Below are 24,574 nucleotides of genomic sequence, written 5' to 3' on the forward strand. Positions count from 1 at the left end.
ATAATATCGAGGCTAGGCAGAGCTGTGAGGAACTTTAGCATTCGCTTTATTTTTGTAGATGAGGAAACTGAGGCCCAGAATGGATATGTGACTTGCACAAAGTGACAAAACCATATTAATCGAGTCGTAGGTAGTTAAGAGCAGAGACTTAATTCCGTCCAGGTGCAACTTCCAGGTGGCAGGAACACTTGGGTTTGAGTCCCTGCTTTCCCATTTACTTATGACTTTGGACTTGTTATCTTCTAAAGCTCAATGTCTAAACTGTATAGTGGGTTGATGATAGTATCAACTTAGTTTGGTGCCTGGATTACGTGAAATAATTCATGTAAAGGTTTTAGTGTAATGCTTGGCTTACATGAAGTGAAAGCTAAATAAATATTAGCCATTACTGCTATAGCTAAGATCTCTTATTCTAAAAGCGTTTTCCACACTACATCATCCTGGCATTTCTCAGGGCTTTAAGTATTATTTTAAGAAGAAAAGTATATCTAGAAATTAAATACTTTGATTCCATCTTGGCATAGAGTTTTTCATTGCTTTTCAGCAGTTGAAATGATCAAACTCTGTATATGCTGTTAAAGCCCATTAACTTGAGGAGATCCTAACAAAGGGCTGTTATGTTGTTTGCAGCTTACTGACACTAGTATGATCCACCACTAGTGATGCGGAAAGAGAAGGTCTTTTAAGAATGTCAAGCAACATTGTCACTATAGTCAACAATAAAGTATTCTGCACTTAACATTTATATGTATAAAGATAATATGTTTAACATTCAGCTGAAGTACTTTTCAAATCATTTAAAACATTAAATGCAAAAAGAATGTCTAACTGAAAATGATATTTAATTTTCAATTAATTTAAAATGTCTCAGTTTACTTGGTTTTTTAAGCTTTATGTATGTGCGTATTTTCCCACCGTATAGACAGTAGAGCCAAATAACTTCAATAGCTCAGAAATGAATTGTTCTCAATGTATATAAATGCACTCTAAATTAAAGGAATGTTGTTTTGAAGATGGTACTACTGAGAGTAACAATAATCCAGGGGTTTCCTGAAAAAGTGTTTACCTGGTAGGGCATCCCTAAAGATTGTCATTTGATTTGTGATAACAGTCAGTTGACTTATTACTGGTTTTTGTTTTTTAAATCTAATGCTGTTCAGAAAATAAAACCTTGAAATCTCCAAAGTGTTTTTAAATTGTGTATCTTATTTTATCATATGCACAACACATTCAACATTTATTTTTATGATGTTGTCAAATGACTTCTGTGGACTACAAATCTATAGGAAGGTAGAGGGAATAGATGTGAAGGCATGCCTTCATGGACAAGCAGGGTTTGGATAAATAGGTTTCAGATAAGAGAAGGGAACAGGATTCCAGGCAGGGTAACCAGTAGGCTTGAGGGTCAGTGTGAATCTTTTATGTGTGAATAAAGAGTAACTTGTCAGGAGTGAAGGATTTTTGTTGGGTGGTGCGTAGTAAGAGATAAAGTTGGTCAAAATGGTGTGATACGTAGTATAGAGGGCTTTAAAGTGCTAAGCAAAGGAAGTTTTTTGATCCTTCCTTTTTATTAGTAATTCCCAGTTCTTTCTTTTTCTTCTCTTCCGTTCCCTCTGTCTCTCTCTAATTAGTGTTAGAAATTCTCTCTTTAGACAAAAGATTTTGTGGACCTTTTACATAAGAGGGTTTGATTTGCTTGCTGGTATTAGTTAGCTGGTGATGTGATGTCATTAGTAACTACTAGCCACCTTTTTTTCAGGTTATGAAAAACAGTTTTTAATAATTGCAGATGTTAACTTGGCATGCAAAAAGGAAAGATTTTGGAGAATAGGTAAAAATTTAAGTAACTCTTGATTGAAAAATACATAGTAATGACACTTTAAATGAATTTGTATTTTTGTTAACTGAGATATCTACATAACTTTGACAAATAATTCTGTGTATGTTTGAAGTATTTTCCATGCTGACGCAGTGTTTGGTACATTTACTGGGTTCTTTGCCATGACTTTGATCTCTAGTCCAACATCTAACTGAGCCTTCTAGACTGAGGACCACTTGGAAGACTTGAGCAGGCAATAACACAACTTGAAAGTCTAATTCTTGCATGACAAAGAAGGGTGAGACCAGACAACAGGTAGAACCACCTAAAAGGCTCTTCCCCTAATCTGTGTGCAAGGGTGCCTGGACCAGGGTATTTTATTTTCTTTGGTATTGTTTGCCCTGGCTGATCTGTTTCCTGGCAAGTCATAGAAGTTCCCCATTTTGATTTAAGAGAACTCCTAGGACTGTATTTTTCAACATATATGTCATTACCCTTGTGAGCAATGGGAAATGCTTTTGGTTAGTAATGATGAGGCCCCCCCCCCCTTTTTTTTAAATGGAAGAGAAAATAGCTTTGCATGTAGTAGGGGGTATTGTTCTTTGAATTTTTTTTTCCAGTTATATAGATTTTGTGTGTACCAGATCATGATATATTGCTTCTTGTGGAATGCAGTAAAAAAAGAAAAATGTGTGAGAAACACTGTCTTGAAGTTGGTTTTATTATTTTTAGAATACAATATTGTTCGAACTTGGATAATTAATCCCTCTCAGATGCCTATTCTAGATCCTAGCTTGCTAATTTGGTTCAACAGACAGTCTTTGAAGATCTGCTATGAGCAAGACACTGGCTAAGAAGACAAAAGAAGCTCTGATTACTGATAACTGGGAACTAAGGTTAAAATTGGCAACTGGACATCAAGGTATCAGCCTATTGGTTGATGCCAGTCTCAACCCAAATATTATGTGTCAGGATTCTTTTGCTTATAATCAATAGAAAACACAATTGAAACCCTTGCTGAAAGGAAGTTTATTGGTTCATAGAACTATAGTCGAGAGCTTAAGTGGGACTCACTGGCTATAGTCTGGAACCAGGGGCTCAGTGATCTCATCAGGATCATATTTCTGTTTGGTTTGCTTACTTGATGTCGGCTTTACCTTCAAGTTGTTTCCTCCTGAAGGTACAGGTAAATGCTTCCTTGTTAATTTTGAGAAACTTTTTCCTAGCATTACCAATAAAAGTCTAGATATTCACTCTGATTATATTGCCTCAGATCAAATGCTTGTCCCTGAACCTATCACTGTTGTCAGAGGGTATGAATAACCTGATTGGCTCAGCCTGATTCATGTCCTACACCTAGAAAAGGGAGTAGGAATTAGGCTAAGTCAGTTTTCCCAAAGACATGGATCTCTATGATGGATATCTCATGATTTTTCTCTATTTATGTTTATACATCTTGGTGTAGGACTGAAGAAAGTGAATTTATAGCACCGATTTTGGGTTAGATTAGATATAAGGAAAGAATAAGGATTCCAATCAAAGGTGCTGCTTCAGATGATACACCATGGAGTCCAGGCAGGGCATGGAAGGAAGAGAAGTGAGGAGTCCAACAGAGGGGAGGAAATGGAAGGAATAAGCTCATCAAAGAATAAAGGTGATCAAGGAATGGCATATTGGGATTTAAAATGTCCACGGTAGAGCAGTCTCTGGTGATGTGAGAATTTAGGATTCCCCTGGAAGTGGGTGGCTAAAGTTGAATAGAAATAGCAGTAAGAACTTTGAGGCTGGGTGGATCATCTAAATGGATGATGAATCTTTTAAGATTATTAAGAAGTTTACTGTAAGCTTGGACTGTCTTCAGCAAACTGGGGGAGGTGCCTGAAAGTGGTTAAATGATAATGAGTGAGGGTGTGTGGGTTGAATGGTAACAGAGTTGCAGGGCATAAACCTTAGAGAATGAATGAACTTTTATATCAAATTGGTAGTGCTATTTCTTCTGCTACCTACAAACATTCTGTGTGTGTGTGTGTGTGTGTGTGTGTGTAAAGTGGTTAATTCTTTGTATTTTATAGTTATTTTTAGCTGTTTAAATTTATACTCGATACGGCCACTTTTTATTGTAATAATTTAAAAATTTGAAAGCCCTTGAAATAAAATTTACTTCCAGCAATACAGCAATCGATTTTTGAGACCTTAAAAAACTTGTTAGAGTCCCTGTGAAGTTATGTCCTCAGGAGAAATGGGTCTTAGTTTCCTTCATGGTGGGATCAAGTATAGGTCTAGGAAACACTGAATGTTGAAAACTAGTGGACTAGACCATTAAAAGTCATTCCTGGGGCCGGCCTGGTGGCTCAGGCGATTAGAGCTCCATGCTCCTAACTCCGAAGGCTGCCGGTTCGATTCCCATTCCCACATGGGCCAGTGGGCTCTCAACCACAAGGTTGCCAGTTCAATTCCTCAAGTCCCGCAAGGGATGGTGGGCTGTGCCCCCTGCAACTAGCTACGGCAAAAGACTGAAAGGACAACAACTTGAAGCTGAACGGCACCCTCCACAACCGAGATTGAAAGGACAACAACTTGACTTGGAAAACCGGCCTGGTAGTACACACTGTTCCCCAATAAAGTCCTGTTAAAAAAAAAAAAAATCTTAAAAAAAAAAAAGTCATTCCTAAGATCTTGTAGGCAGAGGAAGATTTTGCTTTTCAAAAAGTTTTGATATGAAAGTAATAAGAGAAACAGGGAACTACTGCAGGGGCATTAAGGTTAAGTTACGATTTTTCAGGATAGGAGTTAGAGAAAAGGTGCTTGTAAGAGGAAAGAATTGAAGATACAGGGTGAATGGAGAATTTTGAGAGCAAGATCTGGACAGAACTGTGCTTGCATTTAATGCAAAGATAAGGGAAAGGGACAACGGAAGATAATTTTGTGAGCAGACCTTGAGTTATAGATTGGGGAGCTCATAAAGTATGGAGGCAGTATCATTGGTTGAGAGTAGGGAAAGGTAGAATTAAAAGCTTGAAGAGACTTGAAATAACCCTTTTGGAGAGTGTTGTAAAGGGATTATTGTTTGCCAGTGATAACCTTAATTGAAGATGGAAAAACATGTGAACTAGTTGTAGGCCAAGGGAGCATGATGATCTGACTTTCTCTAACAGTACCTTTGTCCTGGGAGGGGGTTGGAAAAGTAGATAATGGGATAATTCAGATTGGGAGTTAGTATGATGGAAGATTTAGAGGTTAATGAATGTATAAAGTACTGGTGTAGGTAGCTCTAAATGCTAAATAATACACGTGTCTAATGCAGCTGGAAGAGGGCACATTATAAATTTGTATGCTACACACTTAGATGTAGAGTTATAGTTAGAACAAGATCTTCACCTTTTCTCTCTGTTTAGAACTAAATGAATTACATGCTAGCCTCTGGGTTTATTAGAATTATACTCAAGAAGGATTTTTGAATCATAATAACCAACACTCCCTATTTACCAGTTTGTGTGAGAGAGCTTCATTACTGAACATCACGTAGTTTTATTGCATTCTTATCAGTGGTTTTTTGTGTGTTACATAGTGCTTACAAAAGTTTGCCTTATTTTAGAAAGTGAAGAAAATTAACTTGGATTCATTTTGTTTAAGTGTATATATTCCATCATCCAACTGTGAGACGACAAGTAGCACTGAGAGTGATTGTGTACTCAGAGAATTCTCAGAGTAGATAGTGTTCTGTATAGTCCAGTTAAATGTTTGATGTCATTCTCCCCTCTGATTCCTTATTTAGGACTGGTGAATTCATAGTGGGAAGAAAAATATTATCGTTTAATTTTACAGCCAGCATGCTAAATGTCTTATTTAATTTTTAATTTGAGAACTGTGTTACCTGTTGAAGTGTCAAAAATATGTTTAGCTGCAGTACAGGTTAGAAGGATGTAAACTCTTTTCTCGTCTTATAGTCTTCAACTAAATTTCCCCCTGCTCTCTGAATCTTGCTTTGGTCACTCTAGACCAGTAATCTTGCTTTCCTATAAACTCGAAGCCCCTTTGTACCATTCCGTGAGGATATAGCTTCTTGGGAACAGACATTGAGCAAAATATTTTGTACATAACAGATGCTCAGCAGATAGTCCTAAGCAACTCTACATTTGAGTGCATACCTTGTGTAGTAGAAACTCTAAAGAGAAGTTCCAAGAAAGGGAGAAAAAAATCAGCCGTTTATTCTTACAGGTAAATTCTGTGTCTATGAATATTTACAGGCTGAAAAACAAACAAAAAACAAAGTTGTTAATGGTTTTGAAGAATTTGAAAGATATCCATAATATTAAATTATTTGTATCAGTTCTTTTTGTGCTCTGAACCTGATTCTAATAGGCAAATGAAAAGTGAGGGCTGGGCAAATTAATTCCAGATAGATTTAAAAGTAGCATACCTTTAAGAATTAATAGACCTCCAGAAAAATCACACCGTGTTAACATGTCTTTGCTTTGATGTCAATCCATAGACACCTGTGCTAAATAACTCACTATGTATTATCCTTATTCCTTTTCTAGTAGAGTGCCTCTTTATTTAGTAAAGTAGGAAAATAACCATTTTAGCCTTGTGAGAACAGTGTGTGTTTAAATAGGGTTTTTTTTTGGTTGAATTGGTTTTGGTATACACTTGTAATTTTTGTTAACTTTTGGCTGATTACTCTTTTTCTTTTTAGGGTGAGTAGATAACGGTATATTAAGAGTCTTCAAGACCAGGCATTGAATTAGATATAATCAGGGCAAAATGTAGTGGACAATTCGGCATTTATCATAAGATTCTGCAGAGATGTTTTCATATTTGACCCACCTCAGATGTTTAAAGTCTCTGTTTAATTCTCTGTTCTGCAAAAAAGCATGAATATAAATACATTAGTGAATTAATGAACTAGAGTATTAGGAGGCAGGGATGCTTGGTTTATTATTCCATTGAAGGCATCTTTTGTATTATTTTATGATCCCATTTCTTCCTGCAGTAAATTTTAGAACTATGATATGAGCAAGTAAGTTTCTATTTGTGACTTGGTTTTTGAAGTAAAAGTCGTTTTTGAGATTAAGATGAAACATAAAGATAAAATGATAGGGACTAGTTGGGAGATCAGGCTGATTAACTAATGTGTTTAGATTACAGAAAATTGGAAAAGACAATTTTTTAATCTTACTGTTCACACACTAGAACTCGATAAACCTAATATTGTGTCTCAGAAAACCTGCTTCAATGAACAGATAAGAATAATTTATATTTAATATATTTAGCAGTTGGTGTTTCAGCAGAAATTGAATGTATTGTAAATGGATAGTAAAATGCTTTGAAGATATACTTAACACTATTCAGTTGCTTAGGGTTTGTTTTTTAACAGATAGTGTAACCTCCTTTGGGCCTCTATTTACTTTAACCCTTTCACTGCTTTAATTGATTTCAAGTTTTGTTTTTTCCTCCAAAATGTGTCAAAAATCCACACACAAAAAAAGTTGATATTTTGACTACTTTATGCATGTATACTCGAACTCCACAGTAGAGGGAAAAATTTTTTTGAGCACATAGGGTAAACTTGAAGGCCGCCGTCAGCGGATGTAAATTTTCATCCGGTAAAATAGGTAGGGGGAACCAGATTGTTGTTTCTTACGCTTTACTGTGCATGTAAATCACCTGGGTATCTTATTAAAATGCAGGTTCTGATTTAGTAAGTCTGGGATGCTGGCTTAGTGTCTGCATTTCTAACAAGCTCACTGGTGATACTTGCTGATTCATGTAGTTCGCAGAACACGCTTTGAGTAGGAAGGGGCTGTATGGTTGCTGCTGCTCTATGTTCAACATAAAATTTAGCAAAATGTTACTAATTCAGTTGTAACGTATATAAAACTGCCATAGTGAGACAAGGGATAAAATGAAAGTTAAGGCTTTTTGGTTGAAAAGGAACAGAAATCAGTTTAAACCAGCACAAAGAAAAAAGGGAAGTTCTAAGAATGTAAGAGACTGTTACGCTAATATCCATGAACAAGAAATGAAATCTAACTAGGCTTCAAGGGAAGTGGAAAATTTAAAAAATTGAGTAAGTTAGCTATCTCTCCCATTTCTGCTCTGTGGGTTTCTGTTCCAACCTCCCCTCTTACATTTTCTGGCACATGTGTTTGGCTTGCCATGTTATTGACTGTGACCTTCACTGCTTGACCCTCAGCCTCAAGATTTACTATTCCTTGAAAACAGTATCTCTTTTTCTTTAAATTCTGAAGAGAAAATTTGGTCAGCCAATAATGAATTGTTTCTACTTGGGTCAGATGTCCAACCTTGGGCGAGTCAGCCTTCTATGTTTGGGAGGTAGTGTTGGAATCTCATGGTAAGAATAGGGCCAGTGAGATTGGTGCCTTTTTTGGGGAGGGCGATGCATAGGCATGGAAAAGGTGCTAGTTTCCAGAGAAGGGGAGCGGTAAGTAGAGCAGGCAGGGACACCTGTCTAATACACCTTTATCACTGTTCATGAAGAATGATTTGCTAAATTAATAGAGTACGAACAGTCCTATAGTTTTGTTTAGGATACTTCATAAAAGCATATATAAAAGTTACATAGGCAGTAGTTTGGGGCACAGTGGTAGAGAACATTCTCAGAGAACTAAACATAATAAATCCTAATTATAGTATACATCTATTTTTAGAATCCCCTGAGTGTTATCAGTATTATATACATGGGGTAATGGTAAATGTAGGCAACACAAATGGAACCGCCCACTTCTTCCTCTTTCCCAATGAGTACTAGGTATTAAGGTGTCCTGGTCTCTCCACTATTGACTGCTTCTGGGAGAAACGGCCCTGCTCATTCTTCTGTTTGCTGTTTCCTGGATCTCATTTCTTTTATCTCGCATGTGATTTTTGAGATGACACTAAGAATTACCTTGTGAGGGAAGGCAAACAAATTCTCCCATTCCTGGAATTACAGAGCCGCCCAGAACATTTGAGGTTCAACTATATTCTGAAGCCTTTGGTGTAAAGAGAAAGTATAACATTCACCGGTTGCATTAGTGAGCGAATCTTTGGGTTCTTATGACTGTTGAAGTCATGCCAGATGCCTCATTTTCCCTAAGAGGCCATTCTGTTTGTGCTGTCAGCTGCCAGTATAGATATATACAACTGCAAGTCAGTGACAGCAGTTAGAGTAATGCCTTTCTCCCCCGTTTGGCTTCTCAGCAAACCAAAGCTATAGATTCTGGTGTTCTGCTTTTTCGTGCTTCTAAAATGGATAGAGCCCTGAAAAGTACTATGCCCAGTTAATAAACATCAAATACAGTTGTACTTAAAATTTAACGACACAGTGTTTTGGCCAGAGTGTGAACACTTTTTTGGGAGGAAAGCCTTTAAGGAAATTATTTGCTGGCTTGGAATACTGTCGTCCTTTATATTTATCTTAATTATAGCTTTTTTTGTTTTTCCTTTTCAGAAAAAGCCTGTGTAGAAGCTGGGTCAGCAAGAATGTCGCTTCTTATATTGGTGTCCATTTTCTTATCTGCAGCTTTTGTTATGTTTTTGGTATATAAAAATTTTCCTCAGCTTAGTGAGTAAGTATACTGAAAGAAACTGCAAAAGTCTAGACATCTATAGAGATGAAAGTGGATTAAAAGTTAAACTAATTTTAAGCAACAGAACTGTTGTAAGCAACAGAGCTGATTGTAGTATATCAGCTCTCATGGCTTGTAGCGAGTCCATGTTGACACTGTTATTTAAATACTTCTCTCCAGGTCTGCCTCTTGATTTTCTATGCAGGGTTTGCCTAGCTCTGCTCGCCTAGTTAAGGCCTCATCTTTCTGATGATCCTACACACATGTGCCTATGCCTTCCTCCTCTTCCCCCTTCACTTGCATGTATATATACATACAAAACAAAGTTCAAGTTTTGTGAAACGGATGGTGGTTTCTGATATTTTCTAAACTGTTATTTTATCTCTACTTTTATTTATTTTTACTTTTATTTTATCTTATTTTATTTTGTTAATTTATTTATAGTTTTATTAGCATTTATTTGATGTTAAATTTACTCCTGGGCCATAAGTTTTTGTTTCTTCAATTTTTTCTGGGCGATCTTTTTCTTCTGTGCAACCTCCTCTTCCACCCATGGACTCTGTAAATTCTGTGCTGCATCTTGGGAACTTTGCTCACCTGGATGTGCTCAATGACCAGAGAGTCCACATCTAAACCCTTAAGTTCAGCATTACTCTCCGCATTTTTAAGGATGTGCAATAAAAATTCTGCGAGCTTTTTGGGCCACTGACCCTGTGTCCAATCCCACTGTTTGGCCTGGCCACGTCTCCCATCTCCACCATTGTAATGACGGAACGGCACACATAGCTTTTGTGACGTGACATCCTTTAGATACTTGGTGGCTTGTCAGATATGCATACCCTTGATTCACGAGTTTCACGAGTGTTCTTAAAATGAACATGAAGATTTGAGCCTCTTGATTTACACGCTTTTGTGGGGTTCTCTGGGTCAAGCGAATAGTGAACCATTTTCTGAGTTACCTCAGGCTGCTTAAGGGAAGAGCTCATTTTATTTTTTAATGCTAGTAGTGACCAAGTAAATGTATTTTATAGTCCATAGAGGTATTGACCTGCAGTTGGAAAAACACTGATGGTCTCTGCTTTCCCCCTTTTCCATTCCTGTGTTCTCCCTGCCTACTTTTCCTTGTGACCAATTTTTGTCTTGCTTCTATTCATTTCCTCACCTACCACATCTGTGTCTCTTAGCTCTTTTTCTCTTTCCTGTTTTATGGAAATGATATAGTCTTGAATAGGTACTTTTCACAGTAAAATGGACCTTATAAAAGACTTGTATATCTGGTACACATCCCCAATTAGCGAAAACCTTGGGATTGAAATGAGTTTCAGAATTACAGTTTTTTCATTTTTGAAAAATAACATTATGTAGTACCTCCAGCAAGATCTGGGGCAACTACCCATAATCAAATACATTAATAATTTTGCAGAGAAACCTGCGTCATAAAAGACTATAAATAACTTTATGTAAGTGTGGGTTAAGTTTTGCTGACAAATCATAAAGAACTGTTGGTTTTCAGAGTTTCTTGAATTTTAGGAAAGAGATTATGGACCTGAAACATACTTTAATAGGGCAAAATATCCCATGGCTATTTAACCACAATAATACTACCCTTGTGTAATCATGGATTACGTATGGGACTACTAAAATGTAGTTAGACTTTCAACCAGGGCCAGCCTGGTGTGGTAATGTATAGCTGAAATGTCATTTCAAGGTATCAGGAAGTTCCTGTTTTCCTCTAAAGTCCTTTCATTAACAATTTCTTATGCTTGAAAATTTGTAAACCTATTTATATTTTAGTAGTTTGATTTCTGCATCAGTGTAAATGCCTTTGGGAGGATGGCATGTTGTATTATGTTAATATTAGTATGATTGAATTTTAGATCCTTTCTGGTTTTGATCAGACAGTAAGAAATAAAAAGCTGACTTAAAAGAGGGAAAGAATGTAGAGTGTAGATTAAGATTATCTTTGTTCCCAGTCTGTTCTAACATCACATGTATAATATGCTAATATAAACCTTTTATAATTCTGCTTATTTCTTTCTGTGTTTGTGTTGTATGTGTGTGTGCAGCACATCCCTATAAAGAGTTTTCTCAAGTTTTAAATTTATGATGAGAAAACCCATTTACCTGCTATTTTTATAGGACTTAAACAGTATTCTGACATTATTGTCCAAGGTCAGTTAAATTTTATCATGTAAATAAATTGTATCATGTAAACAATATACATTAAATGCAAAGATGATTATGTGAGGTTTTTATGAGCAAGAAATCATTCCATTCCAAACAAGAAACCAAATATAAAGTAAAATTAATAGAAAGGGAAATGTTTAAGTTTTTTAAAATTTATTTTCAATTATAGTTGACATACAATATTATATTAGTTTCAGATGTACAACATAGACAATGTTTAAGTTTTTATCTGAACTTCGAGTGGAATATTGCAGAAAAGGTGTAAACTGTAAATTCAATAAAATTTTTACTTAATTTCAATTGTAATTGATTATTGACTTAAGCTTATCATGAGAATTACCCAAAATAATGTTAAATATGTTTTAAATATTGCTAACATCAGTGGTTCATTTCTTAATTCAAAATTTACACTAACCTTGAAGCAGATGCTTTTAATCTTTTTAATTTGGGTCATCCTGAGCTTTCATATGTAGAGTACATGTTTCACTATATTATATTAATTATATTAAAGCATTAAAAAACAAATAATTTTAGACTTTTGAACTTAAAAATTGTGAATTTGTACTTAACATATTACAGATCAAGGCGCCATCATTTTGGATAAAACTTCATGTTTTGAAGTTGACTGACTGTAATGTTAATTATCTTGGCAAATTTCTGATTTAAAATTTTTCACTTTAATTTTATTTCTGTAGAGAAGAAAGAGTGAATATGAAGGTTCCCAGAGATATGGATGATGCCAAGGCTCTAGGAAAAGTTTTATCCAAATATAAGGACACCTTTTATGTACAAGTACTTGTAGCATATTTTGCTACATATATTTTGTATCCTTTTAATTGAAAAATGTTTTCTACTTTTGTTCAAGAAAAAGATTTTTGTAAAAGAACTGTTCAGTTATACATCACTTTTTCCTTTAAAAAATTGTTAATGCCATATAATGATATTAAATAGAATATTGAAAAATTATAAAAAATTCTTTAATACTATCTCTTCAACTCAGTTATTATTTCTGGATATTTATTACCAGTTTTATTGTATTCTGCTCATTCTACTTATAAATATTTTCCTTTCCTTTGTATTTGAAATAATTATTTTATTTATTATTATTTTATTAGTTAATTGATTCTTAATTTAAATAATTATTTTGAATTAATAGTCACCATACCATTATATTTTTTAAAAATTTCCTTAGGTTTGAAGATATAATTTGTATTTAATGTTTTTGCTTTTCTATATGTTATATTATGCATTTTTCCTTGTGATTTTTTTTCTTCCATTTAATCATTTTTTCTGTAAAAAAAAAAATCCTAAGAAGATAGTCATTTAAAGAGTAAGGATTTTTTTTTTCATAGTACGTAAATACTTATTTCTTTGTTTTATAAACGTATGTGTTGTATTTTAACTAGTCAGGAAAATAACTTTATTCTTTCTAAATATTTTCAAGCTGCTTATGCTACTAGTGATTAATCTTCCAATCTGTGGACTTTAATTTCTGATTTTTTGTATCTTTTATTCTATTTTCCAAATCTCAGTTAAAGAAAAACATTATCTTTGATGTTGTAACAGTAATCATTGTCCTTTTAAAACCAGCTTTTATTTTAAAAAGGCAAGTTACTTTGTTAATTCTCTCATACTATTTTTATGCTTGCTTCCCTTTTTTGTTTCCAGAATTTCTTTTGGTTTGTTGGACTTTTCAACTAAAACCTTTTCTCATAAAATTCAATAGCATTTTCTTTTCTTGGATTTCTTTTGGAAATATATATATATATATATATATATATCTTAGTGACAAATATGTTTACAAAAGCTTTTGCTGTTAATACAAACATTGCTCTTTTACTCAGCTGGTGGCATACAGTTTTACTTAGGTAACATACTTTATGTAGATATGTGCTTTGTCATTATCTTCCCTATGTATTATTAGAAAAATTCAAATTTGGGGAAAATTTGGAGAATAATTATTATACACCTGTCTTTTGACAGGTCTCTTGGGGCAGCTATTTGTATACAAACTGTTTTAATTGTATGTAAACTGGTTTAAGAAATCCATAACTGCTGCCTTTTCCTATTCCATTTTGTCACCCATCTATGAAATCTTTAGTATTAGGCTCACAGGTTATTTTCCCTTTATATTCTTTAACCATAAATTAAAATATTTTCCCCAAATAAGAAAAAAACTTGGTTCATCTCTTTTATTTGGCTTTGTAAAGTTTTTATGAACATTTTGTGAACATGGCATATAGTTTCTATTTACTTTAGAAAATCATCTTTTTTACCCCATTTAGGGAGGGATATATGGCTGAGGAATAAAGGCAATGCCCACCCGTTGGGTCAGTGAGCCAGATAGCATAAATGAATATTGACCACCTATCGGGTAATGTTGTAGCCTGATTGTCTTAATATCTCATGCAAATTAGTAGAAGAGAATAAAGTGCCCTGTAGAAAGTGAGTTGGAAGTGTAGGAATGGGTTTATTATTACAAAATATACTTGGTTTTAAATTTTAAATTATTGGTTAATGTCCATTCATAAGGTCTTATTGCATATTACTGTTTGTTTAATAATTAAATAATTGTAATGATTTTGCATCACGTTTTAGATTTTTTATAAGATAATTTGTTAATGTTTTATGAATTTTTTTAATTTACACTTTTGAATCTTAAGTTGAGTATTAAAAAGATACTTTTTTAAAACGAGAAAGACTTTATCTGAGGGCATATAACTAGTACAGCACTGATTAATAGAAATTTAATATGAACCACATGTAATTTAAAAATTTTCTAGCTGGCACATTTAAAAAAGTAAAAAGAAAACACCTGACATGCATTTTAATGATATGTTTTACTTGAACCAATATATCAAAAATATTACTTCAACATGTAATCAACATAAAATTATTACTGAGGTAATTTACATTATTTTTTGATAGTAAGTCTTTGAAATGTCTGTATTTTATACATACAGCACATCTCAGTTCAGACTAGGCACATTTCATCGTCTCCACAGCTGCATGTGGCTAGTGGGCTCTACTCAACAGTGCAGTCCTAGGACCTTCATTTGTAATACCTAGCTTCAAACTCATAGAAATCACTTTGTACATTACAGTTACTTCATTCCTAGCATGTATTCATTTAACCAGCTTTTAAAAATATTTGCTAAGTACAAATCTAGTTTTGAGCATTCAAAAACAGAACTATTTCCATCTGGAATAATAGGTAGTTATGGGTAGAGATATGGCGCATTCTAGACAGAGCAAGTCTAGAGAAGCGCTTACAATCACCAGGCATGATTAGGAAGTGATCAGTAATTCAGTTTAGGTAGGGTATAAGGTATGGGCAGGGGAGGATTAAGAATTAATTTTTATTTATTTATTTATTTATTTAGAATTAATTTTAGGAAGATTGTCTAGGCACTGTACTCAGATTATGGAGAACTTCGAGTACCACGCTAAGGAATTTAGAATATTCTTTTGGTATTGAGTAGTCATTGAGAACTTTTGACAGTAAAAGTGTCACCAACATCACATTCCTGTTTGTTTCCCTGAGGCTAAAAGAGTAACTTAAAAATTTCTCCTATTATGGGAAGTTTAAAACATACACAAAAGTAAAGAAAATCATATCATGAACTCCTATGTGCCCATCACCCATCTTCAGCAATTATTAATATTATGCCAGTCTTATTTTTGGAAGTTCTTTGACTTCGTATTTTTGACCTATTAGAAAAAAGTGAAATAGGTAAAGGACCCTGTTTGCGGTTGGGAAAGGAGATTAACATTTACTTTGATTTAAGATATACTGAGTTTTAAATATTCAAATAGAAGTATCTATACCCAAATGTCAATCAATAGGGGACTGGTTGAATAAACCATGGTAAATGTAAACACTGGAGTACTATGTAGCTGTTAAAAAGGGTGAGAAGTAAATGTGCTTTTAAGGCATTATATCGAAGATATATTATTAAGTGATAGAGATGAAACAGGGATCAAAGAGAAACTTCTCAAATTATTTTATTGCGTAAATTTGACTTTATATTTCACATAATTATACAACCAATTAAAATGAAAAGAAACAGGAATCTTAAAACTAAAGCAACCTCATACCCATTATGATGGGTACTATAAAAAAAACTAGAAAATAACAAGTTTTGATGAGGATATGGAGAAATTGAAACCCCTATGCATGCTTGATGGGAATGTAAAATGGTGCAGCGGCTGTGGAAAACATAATGTTTGCAAAAAATGAAAAATAGAATTCCCGTATGATTCGGCAATCCCATTTCTGGGTATATAACCAAAAGAAAGCAGCGTCTTGAAGATATACCCATGTTCATAGCAGTGTTACAATACACAAAAGGTGGAAGCAACCCAAGTGTTTTTTAATGGATGAATAAATAAAATGTGGTGTGTATATACCATGGAATGTTATTCAGCCTTAAAAAAAAGGAAATTCTAATGGCATGCTACAACATGGATGAACCTAAAGGACATCATGTTAAGTGAAATAAGCCAGTTGCAAAAAGACGTGCCGTATAATTCTGTGTGTATGAGGTACCTAGAGTAGTCCAATTCATAGAGACTGAAAGTCAATGGATAGTTATCAGGGGCTGTGACGAGGAGGAAATGGGGAGTGTTGTTTAAGAGTATAGGGTTTCAGTTTTGCACAATGAAAAGAGTTCTGGAGATTGGTTGCACAACAATGTGATAGTACTTAACTAATACCAAACTGGGCACTTGAAAATGGTTCAGATGGTAAATTTTACCAAAATTTTTTAAAATCTAAAGCAAAATTAAATGATGAATTTAACAGTATATTCAGTTGTTGGGGGTGTGACTATCTAGAGGAATTATTTCAAATGACCTTGAAAACAATAATGTGACTGTACATCCCTTCTGGGATAAATACGAAAGAAATCAAACTATTCTCAGTTATTATATTGTTGGTAATATTGTTCTGAAATTTTTAAATATATAAAGAGTTTCAGAACTATACTACTGTATATATTTTATATAAGATATATTTAATAGTATGTAAAGCAAATAGGTATTTGTGACATTGAGAACCAAGTTTTTTTCATGTAAGAGAAAAGAAATACAGATCTAAATAAAACTAGAAAGTTAAGCTCAAATTACATTTTCATGCAGAGAGAAAAATGGCTTTGTTAATACTACAAAATAAAAGAGGAATGTATTAAAACATTCTAAGGGATACAATAGGCAAAATTCAAACAGTGGTAAATTCCACAAATGACGTGGTTTCTTCAACAAATAAATTGAAAGGAAAAAAAAAGGAAACTACACTTAAGTGCTACAGTGAGCAAATGCCATGTGTGGGCTTTTTTTTTTAAATCCTGATTTGAACAAAGCAGCTGTAAAAGAAAAATTTTGGGAAATCTGAACACAGACTAAATACAGAGGGTACCAAAAAAATGTATACACATTTTTAAAAAGGAAAAACTATTAAAATTGTAAAAATATATACTGATAACAAAAGATGAATACAAGTCATGTGGATACATTTTTTTGGCATCCCCAATAGATATTTAGGATAGTAAGGTATTATAGTTAATCTCTTGAATTCTGACAGTGGTATTATACTTATGTTAGAAAAGGAATTCTTTTAAAGGTATTAAAGTAGTTGCGTATTTTTAATGATATGTGTGGGGTTTTCTTCAAAATAATCCAATATAAGAGATACAGACAAACCAAGGTTGTGTGTTAATAGTTGAAGCTGTGTATGGCTTTATAGGACATTATAATACTAGTTTCTCTACTTTCATATGTGTTTCAAATTTTCTATCAAGTTCTGAAGAGCTCTGTAATAAATTAATAAAGCTTATTTTTAATTATTTTTTAATGGAGGTATGCAGTAGATGGAAAATTTGAGACTGGAAAGACAGTTATTTGAGATGGTTATTTGACTGGAAAGGTTGACTGGGAGATAGAGAATTCAGTTATCGGTATATATGGCCATATACTTGAAGCCATGGAAATTGCTGTCTTTGTTAAAGGAAAGGGAGAGTGTGGCTAACAGAGTGTTAGGTCCCAGATTTGAGGATGAGGAGAAGGAAAAAACTAGAGAAGGAATGATCCGTAATGTAGAAGAAAAGGAAGTTTCATGAGAGAGGATGTTTAATCCTATGCATGGGTCACTAAAAAATGACTTGAGAAAAAGTCGTTAATTTAGGCTGCGAGGATATTTCAGTACGGAAGTGGACTGGTCAGCTGGGTAGCAAGGAGACAGATACACCTCTGTCAAGGAAAGCCTAGATTTTCTTTGGCTTATGGATATCTGAGTGGTTTTATACAGGACAGATCCCATGAAAGAGCAAGAAGTTGGAGAAAGAACCCAGGAGGAAGAAAACTGAAATGAAAACATGAGTAAAGTGGGAACTAGAGAAAAAAGGAGATTTAATGGATGAAGATAGAAATTTTAAAGTAGGAAGGAGAGATGTTGAGGGAGTTCACTCAGTCTGACTTGTAAGTAAATCATGTTGCTTAGTTTTGGCTCCAAGACAAAACTAGCAACTAGAGAAAAGTTGAAAACAATTGTTTTCAAAATAAGATTTGTGATTTTTACTATGTTTTTAACCCATTCTTTAAATTAGTGAATTGAGGCAAATGTCAATAAGTTAAATTAGAAATAAGTAATTATTATACCTTATATGTACCTAGATTTCCACAGAAATCATGTTTCCTGAAAACATTGGGGAGTAAATACAATGCATTTGAGAAGCATATTATTTAAAAGGTTACTGAAGAACTTTTTCTTTCTTCTGTGTCTTTTTTTTTCTTCCAATTCCTAATTCCTGTTTTTTTGGCCGAATTCCTCTATATCTGGTACGTGTTAGTAAATCTTCAATTTAGAGTTAAAGGCATTACAACCAAGGAGTCATATTTTTAAATTTTTGACTATAATTTTATTTAATACTGAAATATGGATATAATCTTAACATGCTAATTTATGTACTGATACTTTTTTCCTGAAATGTTGGATTTGTCTTTTAAAAATTCCACTTAATTATGTTTTAATCCTTAACTTAAAAGTTAACAGCTTGCAAACATTTGCTATTCCAGGCTCCATATTCCTCAGTATACTCTCAGGGTTTCTTTATCCCTTTCCACTGGCCTTATTTCTTGTTTGTTTGGTAAGTATATAAAGTAAAATTGGGAGACTAGAAAAAAAAATCATACTTTAAAGAGAATGAGGAGGAGGATGGCATTACTAATTCCGCTAGTCAATATAAGCATAAACTCATTAGTTTTAAGAGGTGTTTAATGTTAAAGTAATATCCTTCATAAGGAGGTGTTATAGTTTGTTTTTTTTCCCCTTGGACTGGGGTATCATAGCCTTAATTGCATTCATAGGCTCTGTTTTTACCTTTTCTTACTGTGTTTTGTAAAAATAGTCCAAGAGTGTTGGTGGGCAAAATGAGTTAAGTCCCAGGGCTGGGGGTGGTATTTTTAAGCATAGCAATTGAAAACAAAATCGGCTCTTGAAGTTTTATTCTTGGGCTAAAGGCTAACATTAAATATTTGGATATAGTCACCAAATTTAATCACAAATGCCAGTTTGTTGTAGCTGGTCTCATTTTAGTTATAATTTGGTCTGAGAAAGGACTAGATCCAATGGGTTCTTGTTCTCTGCAAGGGATGCCATACATCTCTGCAAGAGTATCCTCCCCACGCCCCAAGAGAAGTAAACTAGTCAAGCTTTTCCTTCATTGAATACATTCATGTGAATAAGATGGAAAAATACAAAATGCTTATGGCTTCTTGTTATTTTCTAGTGTTCTGGACTCGGTGCCTCATTCTGCTACATGCTCTCGTATTTAGTTGGGAGGCCAGTTGTGTACAAATACCTAACAGAGAAAGCAGTAAAATGGTCACAGCAGGTAAACATGTAGTTTTTAATTATTTAATGTAATTCTTTGGCTAATTGGGAGGTTAATGTATAGTTCTACATCAATTAACTCAGACTCAGGGCTTTAATAAAAATGATCTTTTGTCCAAAACAAAATCAAGCAGTAGGCAAATAATGAAGGTTAATAATTTCAAATACAAAGTTTTTGTACCTATAACAGTAATTATAAATCTTCATTCCTAGTAAGTTCAATCATAGCAGAGAAGTCAAAATGTTGATGTAAAGGAATCCACATATTTAGACACCTCACCTGTTTTGTGTTGATGCAGTTATGCTGTCAGCGGGTCACTGAAGAACTTGTATCAGCCCGCTCCTTTAATAAAGCATTTCATCAGCGGGAACAACGTTATCTTCATTTAGGATTACTGTGAAGACTAGCAATAATAAAAATAAGCACTGTTACACAGAAAAGTCCAATATATATTGCTTAGAAAATCCTATTTTAATAAAGAATCAAAAGAAACTCTGTTAAATCTTGGAGGAATTTTAGAGATCTTAGCCTTACCCCTTTGTTTTACTGACTAGGACTTTAACAGATATTAAACATTTGGCCCCAAATCACATTTACTTGTAAAGCAAGATCTAGACTTGTAGGTTAGTGCTCTTCTCACTATACCACATATGTAATGAATATTAAAATCATTTTACATATAAGTTTTTCTTTGGAATAGCTGTTTTCTGTAATTGAGCTTACTCGTTATTCAAAGAAATGTTAACTGTAACCACTGCTTATATTTAACTGATTAAATATTTCCATATACTTGTTTAATCTCATTTATCAATAATGAATGAATTCACTCACGTGATATTATAATAACATGAAATAAAGATTATCTGAATTTTTAAAAAATTGGAGGCTACGTATATTGATTGATGTGTTATCCTAGCCCTTTACATTGTAGGAAGTTAAAGACATTAAAATTTTGGTTACTTGATGTATGTTTTATATCTAGTCATAAGTTTAAATTTGCCATTTTATGTTTAAAATGTCATTGTTGAGCCATCATTATGTACTCATAGGCTGATGGAGAACCATCTTTAGCAGTGTAATGTTAAGCTAGAAGCACAATTTAAATAAAACCTTTCATTCCATGTTATTTAGCTCTGGTAATGAGCATTTGATAAATAGTTCATTATAATTTTCAAGCTCCTCTTTTGATCATTTCTAATGGATAAACTCTGAACTATCAAAGAGGAGAATTTGAAATAAAGTATTTTATATTAAGCATTTATTTTCAAGATTGACTACATCTTGATCCTAATTCTTTTCTTTCTTATGACAGGTTGAACGTCATAGAGAACATCTCATTAACTACATTATATTTTTGAGAATAACACCATTTCTGCCTAATTGGTTTATTAACATTACATCTCCTGTAATAAATGTACCTTTGAAAGTTTTTTTTATTGGCACTTTTCTAGGTAAGGCCCCTGGTTTATGCTGTGTTAGAACTCATTATGTACATAACTACCAATGTCCAGCTAGGCTAGAATTCACACTCTTTACAGACATGCCAGGACCATGACACAGCCTGGCCTGCATAAATAGATGCTCAGAAATGTTTGTTGGACTGTGTTGATTTTTGTGTTACTTCTTTTAAAGAAGAGCACTCTACTGGATATTTTATTAATCATGAAGGATTAAGCAGCATTTTAAAACTCCATTCTCTCCTTCAGTGGAGAGGGGAAAAAAATCAAGGTGCCGTATTTGAATAATTTTCTCCTTTGTTTTCTAATCAAGTACTGAAATATTGAACTTTAATTTTCAGTAGAGAGTTGATCCTATTTTTCACTTTATTAAAACCGTTATTTATTATGGGCATTACCAAAAGTATGGGGGAAACAAGGATTAACAAATGTTCTTGCTTTCAAAGAGCTGACATTTAATTTTGAAATTAATCAGTGGACATAAAGATTCATTTATATATTTTATGAATTCTGATGGTTCTTTAGTAAGAGTATTCTGCTCTTTCAGATTTAAGTTGAATTGTTTAGCAGATTTTTCATATAGTGAGTGTCTGTTAAATTAAAATTTAAGTTAATACTTGTGAGAATAGATCTTTTTGAAAAGAATAATCAAGATAAATTTTTTTTATTGTTTCTTTTTGAAAAATTCATTGACAAATTTAAAAATCTCATTGGGGTAATTTTGGATTTTATAAAATAATGTGAGCATTCATGGAATGAGAAGAGAATTTTTGTCCACATTTTACAGATGAAATACCTAGAGATTTAGTTAATTTCAGCTTTGGGTAAAGCATTTTTTTTTTTCAGTTTGTTCTGGTTTTTAATGAAATGTGATCATTTTGCATGTGCTCTTGTTTAAAATATTCTTTTACTCATATTTGGAGTATCTTTCCATTTCTGAGTGTCACCTACCACTTCATTTTTAAGTATATTCTACCAGGGATGAAGACAATTTACTCAGTCTTATTTTTGCACATTTGGATTATTTCCAGATTTTTATTACTATAATGATTTGATGAACATTCTTGAGACTAGATCTTTGCTCATACATACTATTATTTCCTAAAGTTGAAATTGTTGGATCAGAGCATATTCTTTTTTTGTTAAGGCTCTTGATAAATGTTATATTAAGTTGGTGCAAATATAATTGTGGGTTTTGCAATTATTTTTAACCTTTTAAACCACAGTTACTTTTGCACCAACAAATAAAATAATTTTCTGGGAACTTGGGTTTTTAAATCCATTATCCTTAAGAAGTGATTATGAAATATGTAATTCTTTATATGGAAATACTAACTTGGGGGGCTTTAAATGAAATTAAAAATTTCCAAAATGGAGATTACTATATTCTTAAAATAAATTTTTTACATGCAGAAAATTTTAATTATAAAAAACAATTGATGATTCTTACTGTTTTTGTTTTTAGGTGTCGCACCTCCCTCTTTTGTAGCGATCAAGGCAGGAACAACACTCTACCAGCTTACAACAGCAGGGGAAGCTGTTTCCTGGAACTCAGTATTTGTTCTAATGATTTTGGCTCTTCTCTCTATCCTCCCAGCCATCTTCCAAAAAAAACTAAAGCAGAAATTTGTGTGAATAAATCATCTGGCTTTTAGTTTTCCTATCATCATCATCATCTCAGGATTGGCAGGTTTATGTGTTAAAATCACCTCTTTAGTAATTGAAACAAGGGATTTGTAAAATAAAATTTCCTATGAGACAGTTAAAATAACGCATTTAAGTGTCACGGGACAGAAGAAAATGAGAATGAAAATTGATGTACTATGGAAAATGCTGTCAATAGTTATGGTAGCCATCTTGTAAATTACTATTCCAAGGGTAGCTATAGATAATTAGTAACGGCATGGTAAGAAATTCTTGACCTAGTTGATTCAATTTAATATATTCATGAACTGGCTATAGATACTTACCCTTGACTTGATATTTTAATATTTTTCTCTCTTATCTCTTAGTAATAACTAAAATACATATATAAAAGCAAAGATTCTAGATTTTTATAAATAATATTGTAGTTCTGGCTAATACTGGCCTTTCAGAGCATAAACTTAAAACTAAAGCTCTAAAGATATTTACATCTTTTTCCTCTTTTTCTCTTTGCGGTAATGGATTTGTTTAGAAGTTGCATCTTAGTGGACTACTGAATTTGGAAAGATATCAAGTTATATTTATTTAGTGAATTTTATTATTGTTTTTTGCTGTTCTAGATTATATCATGGATTAGTCTGAAATTTAAAATTCTGACCAGTCTATTTTCATCTTTTTTTCTAGTTTTCACAGTATTTCCACTGTGCATATACAAAATGGTGATTACATGATAATTGTATCATATTGGTGATAATTTATATTCAGAAATGTTTTGTTACTCAGTTCCCCTCTACTATCTCAAAAGGGGATCAAAAAAGCAAACATTCAAAGTATGTAGTTTTTAGATGTTAGATTTAATATTACTTTATATTTTGAAACAGAAACAGTGACAGCGCAACATTTAAGTAGTTAAATATAGTTTATTTGTTCAATGACTGTAAAATTTACCTCATTTATTTATTAGTCTGGTCATTAAAGTATGTATTATGTAATTATCCTTTGCATGATACACTTACAGAATGCCTTGTTTCATTTCTGTTGATGGCTTTTTTGTTTGGAGCTGCTTTTGATTAATGCAGTTTCCCAATTTAGTGTTTTCACTTTTTATAACTCAAAGTATAATTAACTTCTCACATGATAACTACTCTATTTCAATAGTCCTGGAAAAACGAAACAGCGTTTTGCTGGTATATGCTTGATTCTTGGACATAACTTCCTAACGTAAAGTACTCTGTCAGTTTTACCTTTACCCAAGACTGTTATGTTGAAAAGTACTTCAGCTATGGGGAAATTCCTTGTATGTTTTTATTGTGAGAGGTATGATCATCCTCAAAGCCTGTTTCTACTACATAATGTGGACTGATTTATTATTTTTTCTATCACAGTATTAACAAATGGATTTACTGTAAATATAAAGAAAATATATTGAGTAATATACTATTCTTATGTCATCTGGCCTTTTGTGTGAAATTATTTATTGTTATTTCTAGCAAGGTTTCCTTCCTTTCTTATTGACCAGAGACTCAGTGATAAAGCTTTTGTTATTTTTACAAATGAACATAAAACATAACCTTTTGGACAAAGTTCACTAACTATTACTGTATAAAATGTAATTGAATAAATTTTTACCAGACTTTTAAAAATAAAAGTAAGAGTTTGGACTCAGGAGAAGCCTCACTATTTTTTTATTTTAAACTTTATGTTAAGTGTGTTTTTCCAGGACCCATCAGCTCCAAGTCAAGTAGTTGTTTCAATCTAATTGTGGAGGGCGCAGCTCACAGTGGCCCATTTGGGGATTGAACCGGCAACCTTGGTGTTATGAGCACCGTGTTCTAACCAATTGAGCTAACCAGCCGCCCCGAGAAGCATCACTATTTACTCCAGTGTGTATATATTGTACTTAACTCTGTTCTCAGAGTATTTTCCCTATCTTTATCATTGATTCTTTCCCTTTGCTGGTTATTTTTTTCTGTTAGAAAACTGTAACTGTCAGTCAAGGTGGGTTATATT

At 33.2% G+C, this 24,574-nt stretch overlaps 1 protein-coding gene and 1 pseudogene across 4 annotated transcripts in view; one reads left to right on the forward strand and one right to left on the reverse strand.

The window, feature by feature from the left end:
• TMEM41B (transmembrane protein 41B) overlaps window positions 1-23,758 on the forward strand; it is a 35,575-nt gene extending 11,817 nt beyond the window's left edge. For all 4 annotated transcript variants that reach the window (XM_033120309.1, XM_033120311.1, XM_033120308.1 and 1 more), the window contains exons 3-8: window positions 9,270-9,387; window positions 12,270-12,398; window positions 18,623-18,716; window positions 19,359-19,463; window positions 20,776-20,914; window positions 22,386-23,758. In XM_033120309.1, the coding sequence (XP_032976200.1) occupies window positions 9,270-9,387; window positions 12,270-12,398; window positions 18,623-18,716; window positions 19,359-19,463; window positions 20,776-20,914; window positions 22,386-22,555 (755 nt within the window). In that variant the 3' untranslated portion in view covers window positions 22,556-23,758. The remainder of the gene's footprint in view (window positions 1-9,269; window positions 9,388-12,269; window positions 12,399-18,622; window positions 18,717-19,358; window positions 19,464-20,775; window positions 20,915-22,385) is intronic.
• Window positions 9,860-12,258, reverse strand: LOC117030301 (60S ribosomal protein L17-like; annotated as a pseudogene).
• Window positions 23,759-24,574: the final 816 nt, after the last annotated feature.

This window comes from Rhinolophus ferrumequinum, chromosome 11, assembly GCF_004115265.2.
Source record: "Rhinolophus ferrumequinum isolate MPI-CBG mRhiFer1 chromosome 11, mRhiFer1_v1.p, whole genome shotgun sequence".
Taxonomy (NCBI): Eukaryota; Metazoa; Chordata; class Mammalia; order Chiroptera; family Rhinolophidae; genus Rhinolophus; species Rhinolophus ferrumequinum.